The 21,191-nt window shown below is 39.9% G+C and overlaps 1 protein-coding gene across 3 annotated transcripts in view; it reads right to left on the minus strand.

Moving 5' to 3' along the window:
- Window positions 1-21,191, minus strand: part of ABCC8 (ATP binding cassette subfamily C member 8) — a 77,925-nt gene that overhangs the window by 6,556 nt on the left and 50,178 nt on the right. For 2 of the 3 annotated variants that reach the window (XM_074918309.1, XM_074918310.1), the window contains exons 20-35: window positions 21,031-21,115; window positions 19,702-19,782; window positions 16,957-17,094; window positions 14,446-14,571; window positions 13,620-13,719; window positions 12,756-13,000; window positions 11,586-11,746; window positions 10,375-10,444; window positions 9,534-9,691; window positions 8,246-8,338; window positions 4,528-4,630; window positions 2,999-3,112; window positions 2,243-2,363; window positions 1,952-2,082; window positions 1,180-1,258; window positions 199-307 (exon numbers count right to left, since the gene is read on the minus strand). In XM_074918309.1, coding sequence (XP_074774410.1) covers window positions 199-307; window positions 1,180-1,258; window positions 1,952-2,082; window positions 2,243-2,363; window positions 2,999-3,112; window positions 4,528-4,630; window positions 8,246-8,338; window positions 9,534-9,691; window positions 10,375-10,444; window positions 11,586-11,746; window positions 12,756-13,000; window positions 13,620-13,719; window positions 14,446-14,571; window positions 16,957-17,094; window positions 19,702-19,782; window positions 21,031-21,115 — 1,914 coding nt within the window. Of the gene's footprint in view, window positions 1-198; window positions 308-1,179; window positions 1,259-1,951; window positions 2,083-2,242; window positions 2,364-2,998; window positions 3,113-4,527; window positions 4,631-8,245; window positions 8,339-9,533; window positions 9,692-10,374; window positions 10,445-11,585; window positions 11,747-12,752; window positions 13,001-13,619; window positions 13,720-14,445; window positions 14,572-16,956; window positions 17,095-19,701; window positions 19,783-21,030; window positions 21,116-21,191 lie in introns of all 3 variants that reach the window. The other variant, XM_074918308.1, reaches the window with a different exon arrangement.

Genomic DNA, 21,191 nt, shown 5'->3' on the forward strand with positions numbered 1-21,191 from the left:
GCACTGGGAAGGTGCTGTCTGGCAGGCGTGGGGAAAAAGCACAGACAGGAGGCAGGGATCCCCCTGCTCCAACCGAGGACACCGGAATTGAACAGTTTGCTATCAGCAATTCTGTAACAGTCACTGTATGGTATAATTATAACATATCATGGCAAATAAGTCATTCTATGCTTTTTATTACTGGTGCTTAATGCTTACCGGATTGTTCCGCTGAATAAAATAGGATCTTGGAGAATGATTGACAGCCTGGATCTCAATGTCTGTAAGGGGAGCTTAGCGATGTCTATACCATCAATGATAATCCTTCCTATTCAAAAGAAAATGGATAGTCAGCTAGACTGTTCACCATGCCACACAGCTGCTGGCAAAGGCACGGCTCACTTTCAGCTCGCAATACAGCACAGCAGGAACAAGCCTTGAACTGCATATCCCCTTACTGACGAGACAAGTTTTGGTTAAGCAGCAAGCACAACTGTCTTGAGACTATGCCTCAGCTGGGAAGAACATAAAGTGTACCTGTAATCTTTTATGAATGATTGGACACACTACTTGTCTGCTTGACCACTATACACATCTATCAAACAACAAGATACTTGAACCAGGGACTAGTTACCAAGAGGAACAAGTGTTTCAGAAAGCCAAATTGTTATTGAGAACTTTGAAATTTTATCTCCAGGTACAACTGTCTGGCTCTGCATAAGAGTCCTGTGGGTGATGTGGCTGGGAAACTGAGGCTAACATTTTCTGAGATGCACAGGACGACACTCCATGAGGTACATGGACATGGCACACACAGCAGGAAATATGGCAGGAAATTCCAGGGCAGCAGGCCAAACTGCAATCCCCAGTTGCTGAGTTTTCCAGGCCCAGTGAGCCCTATATGTGCCTTGTGCATGGATCCTTCCTTGTACTTGAACACCTCCCCCTTTTATGGTTTGCTCCTACTGTTGTGATTTAACAGCACAAAAGGACTTTTGCTTCTGTCAAGTAGAATTTTTATTGATCCAGCTTATCAATGGCACAGCTGTTAGGTGACAGATGATATTGCATTTAAACAAGGCCAGAGAGTGTGTCCTGCAGATTCAAAAATCAAACTTCAAAGGTGCTGCTGTTGAGGAAAGGACTATCAAAGCACCATCAGGAGCTAAGCTTGACTGATATGAAAAAGTGTAATCTTACCCTCAAAAGTGTCAACCATTCTGAAAAATGCAAGAGAGAAAGAGGATTTTCCACTGCCTGTTCGGCCGCAGATCCCGATCTGTGACACAGAAAGCAGATCAACATCAGGTGAGCAGACATGGATAGTGTCTGTATTTGACTCTTAAGATGAGTGATGGAGGAGCTGTTCTGATCCCTGTGGCCTTCTGGCAGTTCAGCCAAACTGAACTGGCCATAACAGAGCCCCTAAATTCACTCTTTGTCTTCAAGGGTCTGAGCATTTGGGGATAAACCAAGGACAGCCCTATACACAGGAACAATAGGATAGGGACAGAGGGGCAGAAGGAGGGCTAGGCAGTGCTGCAGGCAAAACGCAGGACCCTGAGGTGGCCTTGTTTAGCAGAAAGGACAAAGGCAAATGGGACTAAGGAGGAGAAAAACAGAGAAAAGAGATGGCATGAAGCAGAAATGATGGGAATAAAGGCAAGAGAGCCACATGGGAATGAAGGAAAGTAGGTCTAACACAGTCAAGGGTCACTGTCACCACTTTTGGCACTGCATGCTGACAGCAGGGCACTGGGATACTGAGAAGTGCTGTGTAGTTCTAACTTCTCACTCTACTGTATGCCTAAACACACCAAACTAAGAAACCCATAGACCATGCACTACATGCTTTTGGAGCAAAAATTCTGTAATTCAGTCATCAAAACATACTGTGGTATGTTTTTTCAGCTCTGATTTCTATGATGTGGTAGTCTATAAAAAGCTTCTCAGGATCACTACAGTTCTTTACCTTCTGTCCTGGAGAGATGTGGGCATTGACATGCTTTAGCACTGGCTTTAAGTTGCTGTCGTATCGGACACTGAGGTTCTGGATTTGGATCTCCCCTCTATCTGGCCAGTTCTGGGGAATCTGTGAGGAAGCTGTACCAAGAGCACAGGGAATAAAAAACAAACCACCAAACCTCTCATAATAAATTCATCAGCTCATTAAGTGATTTACTACATTTTTCATGGTAATACAATGTAAAATCATTAACATTTCAGCAAGCTCTTTCTGCATGCTGCACAAAACTGCACTTACAAAGGAGCCCTTCGTAATTTTCAGCTTCTGTTTTGAGAAGGCCATTGATTCTTTTCACTGCACCCAGCTGGATCTCCATGTCAGCCAGGTTACGAACCATCCAGTTCAGATAGTTAGACACCTGATGTAAAGCAAATACACCACTAAATTCCATATTTTAGGTAGTTTGCATCATTTGACCAGCATGCAGTTTATACTCCTCCACAGTAACACTTGTTCAGCCTTAATAAGCTGAAGCTGTGAATGAACTGTACAGTACACATCCACAGGGTGACAACAATGGCTAAAGGTTAAATTTCCTAACTGCAGTGCACAGATACTTTGCTACTATGGAGATCTGATCTACACCGACACGAAAGAGGGAGGGGAACAGCAAAGACAGGTGAAAAGACATCATCTTGGTAACTTAAGGTTTGACAGTCCAGAATGATGTACTGGGGCATAATTACAACTGATGCACTGAAAAAATATTCTTCACAATGGAAGACAATATAAAAAGATATGATTCAACTTGGCCATGTTTTGTTGACATATTTGAACTAATTCTTCAAAAAATATTACATCTAAAAACTGAAGAAAGCATACACTCAAATATGTCAAGCACTGGATGTGAACTGAAGTTAACACATGGTTTCAGTGATGTTACAGTACCCACTATAGATGTACAGACACCTTCGATCTTCCTGTTCATCTTTGTGCCCTGAAGAATTACAAAAAAATGTTTGGGAGAGACAGAAAGGGTCCTGAGATTCTTACCATAAGAGCATAGGTTAGTCCCAAGCCTACAAGTCCTGAAGGGAGTTTACTATACAGGCAACTGGTAATAGAAGTGACAGCTGCTATGAGTACCACACATGCTCCAATGTACTCCTGAAGGAATATGAATAAGCTCCATCACTATAAGTCTACAAATGAGTAAAATGTTCTCATAACTTTGCACACCAAACAACAAACCCACTGCACAGTTTGAAATACAGGCAGGAAACACCACAGAATTCCACACAGATCCTGCCTAGGAACACATCCTCATTGCCTTTAGCACGGACGTGCTGTTTAGAAATGCTGTTGTACACAGGAATTGCACCAAGGCTCCTGATCTTCTTCGGGAGAAGTCAACACAGGTATCTTAAGCATGTAATGGGGGTGGCTGAAAGCGTGCAGCTGGCGTTACCTGGGGTGGGAGGGAAATGCTCGTGTGATCCCGTCTGTGAGCGGCTCCGCTCTGCGGCAGCTGCTGAGCTGCTGGGAGGCTCCGCTGTTGCCACTGAGTGGCTGCCATCCATATTTGTGCAAATAAGCTGTTCTGGCACAGCACGTATCTATTAGTTGGACTATGTCCACCCATGAGGGGCTTTTGCTGCTTTAACTTAAATCACTGACTTCCCACAGACAAGGCTTTGAGTAAAACTATGTAGCAGACTAGGAAATGAACTGTGTAGGAGGGGAATGGTCACTCACTTGTATTTGTACTGTTTAGTGACATAGGCATTGATCAGAATTAGGGACTTCAGGTGGCCTAGGACTGAATATATAAAAGTGTAATAACATTTACTTAAGTCATACTCAATATCTGAATTTAGGTAGTAAAAGCTACCAGCTAAAATGGAGGTAAACAGTGTGACATGAAATATGAGTTAACGCACACTTCAGCACATATAAAAGGAGCCCATGTTACCACAACAGCTGCACTACACCTGTATCTAACAGTCTGATACAAACATCACTGTCCACAACATAACACTCGTTGATTTGCTTCTCAAGGAATTATTTTTAATAAATAATTTCTCATGCCAGGTCACTTTACTGAGTGCCCTAAGGAAAACAAGCACCTGAATAGCTTTGGTGTTCTTCAGATGACCCAAAACAGGTATAAACCTGTCTACGTCCTTCTGCTTATTAAGAGAGCTTCCAAGATGTTGAAATGTTCCTGGGAGGCCACAAGGCAAAGGCCTGCTGACACTGACTCACACAGTCCCACAAAGGCATCCTGGCTGGCCGCACAGCTTGACCAGCTCTGATCACTCATCACACACAGAGGAGTCAATGTGACCTATAAAAACTATTCCTGTCTTGGAGAAACAGCTGCAGGCTATGGGGAAAATTCATACTCATTCAGCTTCCAAGCTGGGTTGGGCGTGTGTTCATTACAGACAGAGACAGATATAAAAGGTAAAGGTACAGCCTCAAAACCCAGATGAGGCCAGATAACTGTTGGATGCCTCATCAGATTGCTTAGAATTAAGGCAAATAAATTCACTGTGTATACACAAAGGTAATGTACTTGCCATGCGGACTTCCAGCCAGCGATTGGCAGCTGTAAGGAAAAGGGAAGCAATGTTGTTGGAATCTGTGTATTCAAGAAGTTTTTGTCGAAATTTGGCTTCATACCTAAAAAATAAAAGAAAAAGAAAAAAGGAAAAAAGGGTCAGGCCTTGGAGTCTTGGAAAAATGAAAAAAATTAATTTCTGGGGGTATGTGTTCATGGACAGCTTGACACAGGGTCTAAATCAGCCTATCAATAATTCAGTGACATCTGTAGACATATTATCTAAACACATGCAAACTGTATTTTGGAGTATCTTCAGGAGTAAATGGATGTTGTTGCATTGATGAAACTCCTTATGGGAATTCTGGATCACACTGGGCATTTTCTAAATGTATTTTATTATATGGTAACTCTAAGAGAGACAATTCTGAACCTAAAAAAATAAAGAGGAATAGTACATGCCTGTACTTGTGAAAAGAACTATTAATGCAGCAGAACACAGTTCTTCTCAGTTAATAATGTAAGCTCAAGTTCTAAAATTTATACTACTGCAGTGCCTAGAAATTGTACCCATTTATAAAGTATAAATTCAAGTACCTCCAGTCATGGTAGCTCCAGTGTTTGACAAACATGTTTGTCCTTATCACTTAAATGGAGCACTTTGGAAAACAAAAGTTCAAGCACATGATGCAACAAAAAGTAACAGGCTGGAAAGAACTGTGCACACACACACCCCCCCCCCCCCCCCCCCCGGCCCCTAAATGAATTAGCCACAGAAAACAAAATAAGGTTAATGACAAATAGGTCTGTTTACAGTTTATTACAGTGGATCTGCACCCACTCATCAGAAGAGCTGCAACCATGAATTCTGCCTTGAATTCAGCAGATTTGGCAGATGATTCCCTGCTGCACCTATTCAGACCGGGGTCTTGGCAAGCACCCAAGTCAGGCAGTCACCCCTTTCAGCTGGGCACTTTTATTTGCACAGGTGTAAATTAATGTGATGTTAACAATAAAGCGTAGCAACAATTATGTCTAATAATAAAGGAGAAGTCTGGCACAAGAGCCTTTTCCATGGTATTAACAGAAGCTTGAAGCCCTGAAGATCTAGTTTAAGCATCCAAATCTTGCCTTTTCCTCCCACTTTATTACATCAGCAAGTTCAACCAACCTACTAATATCCCCTATAAAACTTTGCCCTATTTATATCCTTAACTATGATGGCTGCAACAAGCACCACTTATTTATAAACTCAGCCCTCCTTATACTGATATGAGAGAAAGATATGATATTTGTTTCAGTGCAAAGTACACAGCTTAGAGAAGCTTTCAAATTTTTTTGCTGCAGAGTATCTTAATTCTTCTTCTGAGTACAGGGTAATAAAGTTATGATTACATAAATCATTTAGCCTTTGAGGATAAGAAATAAGTACCACTTTGTGGAAATAATTTAGCTGTCCACAACTTAGCCAATGTGCTGAGACATAAGAGACGTGTCTGCTGTGTGCAATGGGGAAGGGGCTGGCCTGGCTCCGAGCGTGTGGGTGAGCTGACACAGCCTACAGTGGGTGTGCCCCAGAGCCAGCGCTAGGTCAGGCAGTGCCAGGCTCCTGAGCCCTGCCTTTCCTCGGGCTAATTACCCTCAGCGCCCTACCCTGAAGAGACGGCTGTCCTGCTCCTGGACCCAACTCAGTCCCGTTTATCTTTTGTGTCTCCATACCGTGAGGTATGATGTGATGCAGATACACCTTAGAAGATGTGAGGTGTGCACCATGAGCCAGTCATGCCTATGCACATGGACTGGGATGCAGACAAAGTTACCACTGTTGGTGGAGTACTGCAGAAATACCAGAATTTCTCTTTACAAAGTGTCCCCAGATTACCAGGCCTCTCGGAATACAGACTAGTCTTTGCAGAAGCCTTCACATTTACATTTTATTGATTATTTAACACCAACGCTATCTGAAGTGCCAGACAGCAAACTATAAATCAGGCCAGGACATCTGTTGAAGGTGTATTTATAGCTGCAGCAGTAGCTGTCTTTCTGGTTTCCCCCCGGATTTTTTTGGTACATTTTTCCATATGCATTGTGAGTAAGTGCAGGATGGAGAATTACCAAGGGTAAGGACATTCCAGGAGCAACTGGCACCTAACTTAATGACTGGATTCCTGAATTTGTGTTATTTTTAGGGATGCTCAAGCTAGCAAGTCTAAACTCTACTCCTGGTAATATGTTAGGCAGCTGAAAAGCTACACAGTTCTAAAAATAGCTAGGTTACCAGCTGATGTGAGAGGCTGGCAGGCAGGAGGAATACAGAACTTGAACGCACATGGCTGTCTGGGTCAGAGACACATCAATGCCTGCAGGATTTACAAAAAAGAAGGCACCAAACACAATCCTGTGATAGAGGAAGATATTTCAAGGTGACAGGAAGAATCAAGATGGAATGTTCCAAAAGACTGAAAATATTAGCTAGATCACACTGAATATTATTTACTGTATCAACACCTGAGAATACACAGCCGTAATACTCTAAAGATTCTCTTGATGAAGTAGAAGAATATATGGATAAATAAGAAAAGCAAAAAATTAAAAGAGAAATTGAATTTCCTTAAAAGTCAACAGACACATATCTACAAACTAGAGAACACCGCTGGCACTTAATGAATTAAATATCCAGTAACAGTAATTGATAATGGAAAATACTCTGCTGCTCTACCACTCTTCAGGAAGTTATCTTCAGTCAAAAAGAAACAAATTCATAAATTAAATAGATTAATAAATTCTTTCAGTAAGTTATTTATATCCTATTTAGAATAGTTTAAGAAAAGTTAACTTTGTGCATTACTTCTATTACAAAATTAAAATTATACATTAGGAGCAATAAGCACTACCATTTCAAAGACAGAATAGTAATTATTCACTGGCAAAACGTGTAGACATCTAGATGAGATGGGCGTGGAAGAGAGTTGGCCACGTTTGAGCCAAGGGGGAAGAGCCAAGAACAGCACTAGTGTGGGGAAGGCAGCTGGGAAGCTCAGCAGTAGTTTTGCTGGTACCTCTACCAGTGGCAGCGTGACTGCCATTCCTGTCACCCAGACACACCACCCAGGCACCCTATCGGGTACTCCTGGGCTGCTCCTGAGAGCTTGTGTGGATGGAAAAATGAATCAAAACAGGGGATGAAAAACTTTGTCTCCAGCTTGTATATTTTCAAAATCAGTATAAACCACCACGTTTTCAGCTAGCAACCTGGAAAAATAATTTAGGGTTTTATTGTGTCCTCTGAAGCCACCAGCATGCACACTTTATCTTACCAGGACATCAACTCATACAGCAATTACTCTGGCATAACAAGTTACTGCATATTAGTTGTTCCATGGAAACTGTCCAAGTGCATAGTCTGCCACACCGCATGCTGTAGTAATTGCAAGCTAATTCAGCCTCTTAAATCTCATTTGCCCACAAGTTTGTTGGTTTTTTTTTTTTCAGGCTGCATGCAAGTGTGTGGAGAGTTACCACAGGGCAGCTGACACACATTAGATTGTTTTTCTATGGCAACCCCTTCACACGCAAAAAGCTTAAAGTTCTTCAATATTTTGGAGTTCCCCCTTATCAGTTTTTGGGGACTCTGGATTTTCCAGGTGATCCAACTAACCATAACTGCACAATTGTAGAACAGAATCAGAGATAGATATTCAAAAGCAAGGTAATGTATGTTTCTCAAAAAATTATACCTGAAGGCTCGGATGGTGGTAAGACCTTCAACAGTCTCTGAAAAATGGGAGAGTAATGGTAGCTGAGTGCTGTCATCCAGTTGCTGCAGGTCCCTGGAGAGGGTTATGAAAAGAATTTGGTAAAAAGCCAGTTTTGTTGTGCAGTTATTCTCTTGAAACAGACCCAAGGATCACAATAATTACATATGTAAGGTTCAGATAGATTGCGAGGCAGTGCTTCATGTTCCTGAACAGGGAACAAAGAACCCAAAAGTATTTAGCTTTTATAATTTGAATACAGACAGTGCTGGAGTTCTGAATAGGTCTTTTCCCTTCACTGCCTTCCCTCATTTCTTCTATATTCCTATTTCTTACGCTCAATTGGTTATTCAGTTAAACATTGTTCTGGCTCTATGCTGAATATAAATTTAATGGGATACTGCAAATAAGAGCTCGAGTTAGGCAAAACTCAAGAAGGCAAACAGCAACTTCCTCTCTCTTCCCTCTTCATCCCCCAGTGACAGCACAACTTCTCTCTGAGCTAACAGTATAGCTCAAGCACTCCATAGAGTAAATGGGAGCCCGCACTCATCATTAGGCTGTGCTTCTCAATCTCATGTTCAGTCACCAAATCAGGGGAAGCATGTGTGGGGTGAAGTATTGAGTCTCAGTTCCTTCCAGCAGAACGTAAATTGGTTGCAGACTCCCTCTCGATCCATGCATACATGAAGGGATAAACGCTGCAATGCTGCAAGTGATTCTTGAGCACCACTGAGAGGGAAACTCTGTGACCTTAGAAGGAGGAAAATCACAGATATAGCTAAAAGTTTTCAGCTTTTTAAAAACTGAAAGGCACCTAGAACAAGAGAGGATGCTCATACACACTGGAATGGGCAGCAGTACCACCATGGTTATACTGCATTCTCCTGCTCTCCCTGGCTTTACAGATTTCTGCGTCCACCTGCATGGGCAGACATCAGTTCCTCTGTTCTGTCACCTCATTTTCTTGGACGTGCCCAGCATGCAGCCTTTGGGAGGACAGAATCCAGTTGGTTTTTTGTGTCTTGTGAACTTGTAAGAATCTTTGACCAGGGACAAAGACCCTGCTCATGCCTCCCAGAAGGTCTGCAAAGGCGCTTTTAAAATGACACATTTTCACTACAGTGGACGTGGCTCACTTCAGACAGGGCTATGGCTTTGACGGGACCAAATTTAAACATGAAGTTCCCCAGCACTGCAATTCTGCAATGCAATTATGTACTGCAGAAGGCGTTTTTATTGCCAGAACGACACTGGTTTATGCTCTTACCGTGATGCGACTCGGAAGTACTTCTGGATGAAGTAACACATGATTGCGAGGGGAACCAGGGCAATGAGAAACATTGGTGTGACGTATGAGATGACAGCAAGAGCAGATACACACAGCAGAGTGGAGCGACTCAAGCACTCCAGGGTAGCTGGAATGTGCTGCACAGATAAAGGAGAACAAGCACACAGATTCTTCCATAAATTATCAAGTTTAAACCAGCATTATTTCATTTTCCTCTCCTGCATTTAAACAGGAAAAAATAATTGAGGATTTGAAGCACTAAGTGTATCGGTCTGCTTTTGAACTGACTGCTGGGTTTTGGGAAAGTCTGAAGGGATTTCTGTGAGGCTGCTTCCCATGTCTGCATTGTGGACCACAGCCCTCACGTCAAAGGATTACAAATGGGATGCAACAGATGATTTCAGCATCTGCATTGATCCTATGAACTGTGCAGTCTGGGGTAAATACTAATAATCTGAATTTCAGTCATTTCTATTTTGGGAAACAGCATTTGCCTTTTTTTCATTTCATTTGCTCCTATGTGCCTTTACCCACTTTTTAAAAAAAAGTAGATCCTCTTAATTTGGGGATATCACTGTTGATCTAATTTCGCTCCCCTTTTCTGTACGGGGCATTTGAAATCAAATAAATGGCTTTTCAACGTGCATTTAAGACAAGGAATTAATTTTGAGCCTAGAAAATCGTGAGGGAAGTTGATAAAGCAATCGAAATTATAGATCATCTGTAAACTTCATCTAAACGAGTACAAGAAATGAAAATCCAGTCTTTCAGACTAGCAAGGATAGGATAACTTGGCAGCTTGAACATATTTATTCAGTACCTGGTCGATGGTATTGCAGTCAGCTGAAAATCTGTTCAGTATACTTCCCAGAGGAGTCGTTTCAAAAAACCTAAAATGAGACAAGGAATGGAAGAGATGATAATACTGATATTAGAATACTGTTAAATTTTTTTTAATGTCTTCCTTAAGCTAGGTAGTGTATTACAGACAGAAGCAAAGAGATTGACAACCACAGTAAAGTTTCTCATTTTGCCCTGTAACCATGGCTCTTCAATAAAATGGCAGTCCTGAATGTAACGCAACAGCAAACATGTCATCAGCTCCCTCTGCTGCCTAAGCTATGCAAATCACATGATTACATTTTCAAAAGTCCTTCCAGATTTGCTATTTAAGGCCTTTTTAATTCATGAAAAATGCAAAGTTAAATCGCAAATCATGCATCTTCCTGGGAATAGAAATGCAAAACTAAGAACAGTCAGAATAATATATGAAAAGACCTTTCTGTTATATTTGCATATGCAAAATGAAAACTTCATTATTGCTCTGTAACTGTCCATTGTTCCATAATTCATGGTGAACCTGAAGTCTAAATCTATCTGAACAGAAAAAAGTTTTTACAAAACTATCTGAGGTTTTCCCTGTGTATAATTTCTCCATGATTTCTGGGTCAAATACAGTTAACTTAAAGATAAGAAGGTATTTTTCCCAACGTTCAGTAACAGCTGCAGATTTGAATCAAGCCACAACTTTACTTTCATGCATTAGAAAGAACACTTATGCAGGACAACAAAGGCCTCTACCGGTATCTGTGCATCCTGGCGTACTCTAATGATGCCTGTGATGAAGCTCGTCATCTTTTATAGGCTTGCAGAATTGCTGCCTGACAGTAAATATTTCCAGTGATTAAGATTATGATGCATGCTATGAATGAACTGTACAACATATTGATCAATAATTGTGTTTTCTTCCTAATTAAAAACAGCAAAGAGAAATTAAACATGCAAGGAAGCAAATCTCTAAAGTTGCAGTCAGGCAGGAGAGGCATTTGACTAATGTCTAGGAACCTGAGCAGCCTGTGCACCATTTTCAAAACTTGCTCAGTAGTTTGATACCTGCTGATTTTCAAAATCACATTAAAAAAAAAAAAAGTGATTCACAGTCACTAAATAAAAACTGTTCTTAGAAGACTGCCTTGAGCTAAGAAACACAAAATTACTACAATACGATTTGTATTACAATCGGAGGAATACCTCATTGGAGCCAAAATAATTTTATTTAGTAAAGAAGAGTGTAGCTTTTTGGTGACTTTCAAGCCCGTCCACTCCACCGCTATTGATGTGACAAGACATAATACAATGCCAAGACAGCAGAGAATGCTGAAAACTTTTGAATATGGAGAATGGTTGAAATCCTAAGAAACAAAGAAAGAGTAACAAAATTATTCACTGTAAATTATGTTTAAAATTTGTTGTAAGAACACAAACACGGGACTGCAAAAATGTAAGGAGTAAATCCTTTCTTCCTCCTTAGATTAAACTGCCAATGATTTTCAGCGATCTTAAACCACAGTTTATTATCCTTTGGAGAGGGGAGTGTTTGCATGAAAATAAGAGATTAAACAAGACATTTACAATCATAAATTACTCCAAAAAAACTGGAAAAGATATATTTGATAATTTCATCTGAAGGAAAAACCCATCTTCAAAGCATTTATTATGGCTTTGTTGTTTTGGTCTATTTTTGTTTTAATAGGAACAGAGTAGAATATTTTTTATTTTGAAATATTAATTTTGTGTTAAAACCCTAAAGCATCTTTTAGAGATGGAAGCATGAATCCAGTGAAATCATACATGCACCTCCCAAACATTAAGGTAGATTATGTGTAGGCACTAAATCTCAATAAAGAAAACAAACCCCATTCTAACAAAATCCCTCCACTACCGCTTTATACATACAGAGTACTCTGACAGGTAACACTGTGGTTAGTTCCATGGGGAATTCACATAAAAATCAACCAAAGCAGCATGTTGATCATAAAAATAAATAAATAAATAAATAAAAATCTGTGTTTCCCATATGTCACAAAACTTGAAAGCCCTACTTGCAGTGAGAATGCAACAGTACAAGAAAAATTTAAAAAACTATAATATGAAAAATCACTTTAGAGACCATGGTTTAGGTTTATCAGCGAGATGATGAAAATAGAACAAATCCAGCAAAAAGAGAACCCCACCACACAAAACTTAACTGTTAGTTTCATTGCACTGTGTACTTGAAAATGCATTGACCTTCAAAACACTCTGGAGTGGCTCTATTACTAGAAATATAGCACAGCGCATGCAAATCTCGGAGCAGAGGTTGACAGTGGGAGGTCAGGGGTTAAATCATAGGAGGAAGGTGAAGGAGGCATTTCGTACCACACAGTGAGAGCAGTTCCTCAGCTCTGGCTCTGTCTTCTCCGAGATGGCAGCTGAGGTCCAGCACGCCAGCCAGTAGTCGATGGCCACCATCACCGTGTGCTTCAGCAGCTGGGACAGCACCAGCAGCGGCAGGAGGAGGATTCCTGCTGCGCTGAGGTACTTGCCACAGGCTCTCCAGGGCATCTTCGCTCTCTGGTGCAGCACTGAAGACAAGTTGTCTTCATCATCGCTTTCTGTTACTTCTTCTGCAATGTGCAAGAAAAAAGTAGAGCCACACTGACCTCCTCGTACACCCCTTGCACAGGGACTGGCAAGTGGCAGCTACAAAACAGGTCTTATCGTACAGGGTATAGAGGGGCTTTAAGGTGAAATTACCTGCTCAGGCATGCATGTATTAACCTACTTAAGGTAGTAGCAATTCATGACAACAAGATGCAAAAAACCTTAACACTAAGCAATAAATGTCTTCAGCCATGTTGTTGCAATTTAAAACATGATAAAAACGAATTGCCATTTTTTTTCTGTAAAATCTTAAACAAGTGTATTTAGCTATTGACAGGTTTGAAGATCACCCAGCATAGATTATTCAGTATTATTCCTCTTTCATTATCAAATCATGTTCAAGTACAAGAAAAATCCTCAAAAGTTTGGAGGAAGCTATGACTTCTGAATGGTTGAAATCACTGTAGCCCAGAGGTAAAAAATAAAATAAAATAAATCAATGGAAATAGCACTCTCAAGAATCACAACCTACCTGAAAAATTAATATTATCTTGCCAGTTCGAATTAAATTGTATTAGAATGAATTAATACAACTGTGAAACAGTGATGTAGTGGTACTGGGCTCAAAGGGTGCTCTTTTACCTTCATCCTCTTCATCATCTTTCAACAGAGCTTCACGGGAATACATAGTCCTCCGGAGATTTGTTCTTTCCAAAACAGTTTTTCTTTCAATAATAGTCTCCTAAAAAAGGGACAGTTCATGTGTTTTCAACCAGAGAATTAATTAAAAAAATACTAGCTGTGACAAAATTTGTTCCCAATCAGAAAATCAGTGAAAAATATAAGTGAGAATCTTGCAGCAGGCATTCAGAAGTGATTGATTTGCTACCTCTGTGTAAAACCCAAGGACATAAATCAGATATCTGACATTAATTTCATTGTGACATGTCACACTGTGACATTGTGACATTGTCAGTCCCAACCCTCTTGGAATCTTAACTTGGACAGATATCCCTGAACAAGAACTAAGATTAATATCTTGTTCTTCCTGTGTTATAGTATCAAAGACAAAATGTGTTAATGATTTAGAGAGCTTGATACAGGCATATCTGAAAAATTTCTACCCAATGCAAAGAGTAAATTCAAGCGTATTTAGTGAAGCAGTTGTCAGTACTGCACATTACCAATGCTTTTTCTAAAATGGCCCAATTTAATATTGCTTAGACAAGAAGATTTTGACAGGGCTTCCTATCAAGAATGAATCAGAGGCAACAGTATCAAGGAAGTGCGAGATGTCCAGATGAAGGAATTTATCTTAATAGATAAATAATAATGGTAATAGTAATACTACATTCACACTAAGTTAGAAATCACACACAGCATATCAATCCTTGCTAATGCTTTCAACCTAAGAAAAAAAAAAAAGTCACATTTTTTGCAAATGTCAATTGCCCTGCCCATCAAAAACCTTCTCCAGCTCTTGGTCTTGTCGATTCATTAACGTCTTCCAGTGTTCAAAGAGCTCAGTCTCTGATTTCTGAATGTCCTTGAGTGTTCCTTCTCTCTGGATGTTACCATCTTTCATTGCAATTATCTAAAAAGTTAGATATACAAGTGGTGAGACAAATAGCCACGTATCTTTATTGATTTTAAAGCTACATTGCTGTGTCTGGACAGAATTTTTTCTTTCCTTAAATAAAGAATATTTCTGTGAACAAATCTGTCTTCTAAAAAGACAGTGACATTATCTCTTGACTCTATCTCCTTTACTCGAGATGCTGGAGAAAGAGAAACTTCCTACACTTCACGCTTTCAGAAAGAAAGGCTGCTTTTAAGGAAGAAGGAAGAACAGAGTGCCTGTCAGCAGATGGGAGAGTGCATTATTCTTCCTAAATACAAGTCATTAGCAAGATAAGATTTTAGAGTTCTCTTACCTCCTAAAAGGAAAAGGCTTTTAGCAACACACTGTGTGCAGCATGTTTTGCCCTCATTCAGGCAATTAGACATGAGCATGCTGGCTCCACCGTCTGTTTGATATCATGGACCTGATAAGGAAAACCTAGGGAATTTGAATCCTCTAAAGCTTTTAAAAGCATAAACAGCGGACACAGTTTGAAAAAAATTATATATGCAAGACAAAGTCTGAAGGGTGTGGTTTCCAGGTTTGTATCGGTGTGACCACTTTATACACACACTATAACTACCTTCACTTTAGATCTGACAAGGAAAATTGGAAAATGAGGAGTGTGGACTGCAGACCCACGTGACACCATTACAAAACAGTTAATGCTGTATTTATTTTTCTCTCTCCCTGGAAACTCAAATTTCCATGAACGAGGGGTGGGGAAATAATCTATTCCAGTTATTGCTAAAAATTTACACCAGAAGAAAGGAAAAAGTAAAGCAAATAAGGATCTTGTTTGGTCGATTTATTCAGGAAATCTGTGATTGGGCTGGACCTTGAATTCTTCTGAGGGTTTTGCTGTGAAGATTTAGGAGGGCCATCACATATACTTCAAATTATATTTTTATTTAAAATTCCTTAATAAAAGAAAATAAATATTCCTGTTGCACTCCATTGGGTGAGACTTACTAAGGCTTAATGAGACTTGTGGTTAGGAAAAAAACCCAAACTATTTCTTAATATTTTCTTAAAAATTTTAAGCTTAATTAATACAAACCCTTCCTGTCTTACTGTTGGAACTGCACATTTTATAAAACATTACTGAAACCCAAGTAGAAGATAAAAAACCCCAAACATTTCTCAGAATATTTCGTAACACATGAACACCTACAAATCAGGCTGACAATCAAAGAAAACAAAAAAGATTATACTGATACAAGGCCATAGCTGTGCATATTTTTAAAAATGCCAATATATAACAACTGAATACAAGGAAGCCAAAACGGACCTCATAGAGAGAGGGAGAAGGCAGAAAATTCCTGTATCCTGAGAGACACTAGCCAGAAAACCAGAGCTGTGTTGAGAACCATAGTAATTCTGAAAGGTGTACAGTTGAGGGTCAAGGTCACAGCAGACACCATAAAGGATAAATGCTGCCCACCAGAAACATGATCAGAACAAGATTAATGTCTATCTGCAACTTTATAGCAAGCCAACAGGAAGAACAGAAAGCAGCTCAAATACAATTATTTCTTGAGACAGAGTAACTGCTGCTACAGCTGATGCAAGCTGCAAATGAGAGAGAAGTCCTGTGAGGAGGCATAATTGCAGCCATCAATCCTCAAGGGCAAGACGACCTGTGATGCTGCAGTCAAACAACCATAGGAGAACTAAGTGCAAGGCCAGTATGAACCAGTGAACTAGGAAAAAGCCAGAAAACCAAACCTCCTTATCCTACTTGATTTGCTTCATCTTTGACATTTGCAATTAATAGAAAGCATACCTTTATTTTTTTTTTTCTGCAAACTACAAGATATACAAAGAAACCGAACAAACAACTGATTACAACACTTTTCTTCAAGTTTTGCCAACATACAAAGGTTAAAGACATTCTTGACTCATAAAGCACTAGTCCTAACCACAAGGAAATACTGGTTTTTTCCTTCTAAATATTTCCATGCATCTCAATATCCAAAAAATTTCTCTGTGACAGTACAAATTCCTAGTAACATCCCAGCAGAGATGAATGTTACTCAAACATTTCACTGTTTTGACCAAGATTTTCCAATATAACTAATGCTTTTGGATACTCAATATATTTTAAACGCTGCCTGCTTTCATGAGAGTATTAAGTATCAGCTCTATGAAAATCCAACCTACTTAAGAGTCCTAAGATGGGAATCCCAAAAATATGGCACCCCAAACTCACTGGATAATTTGCAAAAGATCTTGATTATGTCTCTTTTCACTAAACTACCATTTGGTGGAAAGATGAAGCAAAAGTCTTGTTTGTAGCAAGACATATTTGTGCCATATTCTTGCTTCCTCAGAAAAAAACAGGAAGAGCTTTCTTACCCAGTCAGCATGGGGTAAGTACTGCAGCTTGTGTGTTACTAGCACAATGGTCCGCTTGTCTTCCCGTAGCATTTTCAGGATCCCCTCTTGCATGAGATGGTCACTTAGGTGGATATCCAGGGCAGAAAATGGATCATCCTGTCATGAAGCAAAGAGGTCAGCTTTTGGAGCCAGCACTTCCAGGAATTATGGAAGCTGACAGATTTTAATATCGGTAAAACCAGTTGGATCAATACGGACAATCAAAAGAGGCCACCAGAAGATCAGAAATGTTCTGAGGAATGATTTTTCTTAAATCACGTAACAACAAACCTGAACTGTCTTTTTGCAGTGAGTACTCAGACCGGCCCTGCCAGCTGTGCCAATGCTATGATTTCGGGGGGCTTTCTGGGAAGGGCCCCTCTCCACAGGTGTGCTTCACAGCCTGCGGAACCACAGCGCATTGGGACACAGAGCCCCGGTGGGCGTCCCTGGCACGCAGGAGAGAACTGCTCCAGGGACGGCGACAACGAGCACATTTTGATTTCCCTTGTACATAACTGCCTTCTGATTTTTATTTTTTTTTATCCATTTTTAAAATCCAAATCAAAACTCTATTAACAAAGAATCACAAAAGGAGAAATCTTGATCATTTTGATGACTCTGCTCAGATGCTTGATTTATGACCTAGATTATCTTACTGAATCAGTGACTTACATGCAACCAATACAGGCATAAACTAATCTGTACCATCTTTTGGGGGACTTCTTTACCTAATCCTATTCATATGGAATTACAAATCTATTCTTTCTGCTTGCACCAGTGATACTGGCTGTAGGATTTACTTAGTATTATATTTATATTTAGTGTAATATAATATTTAGTATATATAATACTAAGTATTATATTTCACTAAAACCAGCAATTCTTAAAAATCAAATTTTGTTTTCTTTTCTGCAGATGCTTTCTGATAAAGTAGGCCTGAATTTTAATTAATTCTGTTCTCTGAGTGACATCATTGCCACCTGTTAATTAGGGAGATTTATAAGCAGAGGTGAGTGCTTTAGAATATCCCTTTGAACTCTTATTCCCCTCAATCTTGCAACAATTTATATTGTTACTGCATTAGATACTTCAGTATTGTTGCTTTCATGTATCTACATAACAAAAAATATCTGAAATTAACAGTAAGATAAATATGACCTGTGAAATTCTAATAAATCAGAGCATCTTAACACAGAGCACTTAAAAAGTGCTTCTGAAACACAGTAACTTCTGACTGCGGTACAGAATTTATTCTCAAAAACTCGTGTGCAGCTGCGTGTGCGCTGTGCTCACTGAGCAAGGGTGTATGCTGACAGCTCTACTGCCGCACTCTTCTCTCTGGCACAGACCTAAACACCACTCTGAGCCCCGAGTTTGTGCCCAGCCACCTCGTATGCAACGCTGCACCTCTGTGAACTGTAAATGCCAGGTCACAGAACACGACATGGCACTGTGGAGTCAGGCGAGGCTGTTTGTTAGGTGGCACCCACCATGCATGATTATAATGATGCACTGAGTACAAGACACCTGAAAAAAAAAACAGTTCATGCTACAGGACTAGTCTGACATGCGACAAATAAAACATGCTGCGTGAATGTATGAAAGCAATTAAGAATAAAATATGTAGTGAATTGTCGTATGACCTATTTTCATATCTGCAATGATCACAAGGAGTTTAGAGAATACAAAAGGTTATTGAATATGAGGTGCATGCTTGTTAGAGTGTTTGCAAATAATAACTTAGAGGATTCCTGATTATTTTTGAAAGATTAATAACTGGAAAGAAGTTTATTTGTCAGTACTTTTACATTATCAAACCATAGAGAACCTGCTACTTTTATTGATCTTTTATTGATTATTGAGTGTCCTGCACAAAAGTACAAAAGTGACAAAACCAAGTTACGGCCCAATACTGGATCTGCTGATTTGCAGCACCTGGCCCAACTGCTCTTTACTCTCCTGCATTTTGGTCATTGCCTGGAAATGCCCTACACATGAAGCAAGCACATACTGATCAGCCTAATTACAGGGAAAGGTCTAAGTAACCTCCCAGACTTTTAGGGATGACCTCTAATGTGCACAGCTTTTCTAATTCCATGTGACTAATGTCTTGCTGTTGTAACAGCTGGATTCAAAGCTCCTTGAAAACTGAGTTTAAGAAGGAAATCCTAAATTGGAAATCCAGCAAGCTCACTACTAGTGAGTGTGTAGGATAGGATGCATCTGTTTTCCCACCTACTAAGATTTAGAGCCTGCGCTCACTCCTTTTTCCATTGCACTTCTGTTGAAGTTGGGACAGGATATACAACAAGCAGTTCAGGGTGGGAAGACAGCTTAGTTTGTTGCAGAAAGGAAACACCCCAGACACAGGGCAACATTAATTTTAGGCCTGAGACAGCTTAGGAATTTCATGAATATGGCTGAGACTATTAAATTTCTAAGTACAAAAGATAAACACAAGGGTCAAAAAGAAATTTCAACAGACTGAGAGGGGAAACATCAGCATTTCAATTTGTATGCTAATGCCTATCTGTGTGCCAGCAATACTTAGAAAATGCTCCTTACCTGCAAGCTAGTTAACAACTGATATAAAATGAACAGTGCTCATTTGGTTTAGCACAGTGAAGCACAATGTTCTGTGCGTGTTACCCATGAAATACTCTAAATGTTTGCATCTCATGCTTCTGTTTTGGAGCATAAAAAATAATGGCACCTACTCACCAGGAACACAACATTTGTCTGCTGGTAAAGTGCTCTTGCCACACTGATACGCTGGCGCTGCCCTCCAGACAGATTAATACCCTGGAGACAAGCAGGAGAAAAAAAGATATCAGTTACAAAAACATCAACTGAATATTTATATTCTGATTGGATTATCCACAGAAGACTTTCTGGACAAAGAAATCCAAAGAAATTTTTCAAAAGTGTAGGCTCACAATTCAGCTGGGAACACAGTACACAAATTGTTAGAAAAGCCAGAGCACTCTGTCCAGAGCTCTACTCCATACATACCAGAGGGATGGGAAATGTTTAATGGTTTGTGGTGACATAATGATGTAGGTGGCATATTCTGCAGGCAGTCGAAACTAGATTTCTACTCAAAAGTGAGCTTTATGAGTCTGGCTGTGTCCTGGTTTCTGGTTTTTTTTTTATAATCATATGCTGTCATACTGTATCAGCTTTATTATATACTGTAATCAGTACTTGCTAGCTGGGAGATCAGACCATGCTGAGATGAACATTACATGGTTGCTATTGTACTTGTTTTCAGCCCTTCATCCCCTGCTACCACCCTGCTTCTAAATTACTCATCCTTCCTGCGATCCACTTGCACCTTCACAAACACCTTAAGCTCTCACAAGCCAGTACCGCTGCCAAAAGACACTACCTGACCTTCTCCCTCCCCTCCACTTCCCTCCTCCTGTCTAAAAACCATTTGTCTGGCTACATGAATTGGGTTAGGAGCTAATCCATTTAAAATTAACATGGTAACCAGTGTGGAGACTAGGCATGGAAATGTATCCTTAAATGCATCCTTGTGTGGGGTGGTTTGTTGGGTATTTTGGGTTTTTGTTTGTTTGTGACCGTGCTAGTATGTGCCAGAGTAAATTGTTTTCAAATTTGTAACTTCTGTTTCCTGTCTTGTCACTCCCTAATCTGTCCTGATGTGATAAATCTTAGCTTGCTGTTGATTAAACACCTGCCCTTTTTCAAATGAAGGGGCTGTAAAAATCTATGAATTATTTATTTTTATGTTACTCCTAAAGAAACAAAAAAATGTACTGTGAAGTCAGGATATCTGAGATAGTGGCCACAGAATTAGTCAAACATTCTGATAGCAGCACATTTGAATCATTGCATCTCACATAAATGACAGTGTTTCCATGTTTACGGAGCAATAAGCTTTCAGACTAATGACCCAAGCGTACACTTAACTAAAACATTACCTTTGTTGGCAAATAACCGGTAAGATTTTAAAAACACAACAAAATAATAAAAACCCCTCTCTATATTTAAAACAAAAATAGAAGCCTCTAGCTGTTTACTGACCCTCTCTCCAATCTGGGTTTGGTCTCCATGAGGGAGAATGTCAATATCAGGCTGGAGGGAACAAGCATCAATTACTGCTTTGTACCTGCGGAAACAAAAAAGGTAACGCAAAATCCACATAGATACTGCTAAAGAAGCACATTTCCCACCTGCAGAGGAAC

Source organism: Athene noctua, chromosome 14, assembly GCF_965140245.1.
Source record: "Athene noctua chromosome 14, bAthNoc1.hap1.1, whole genome shotgun sequence".
NCBI lineage: Eukaryota > Metazoa > Chordata > Aves > Strigiformes > Strigidae > Athene > Athene noctua.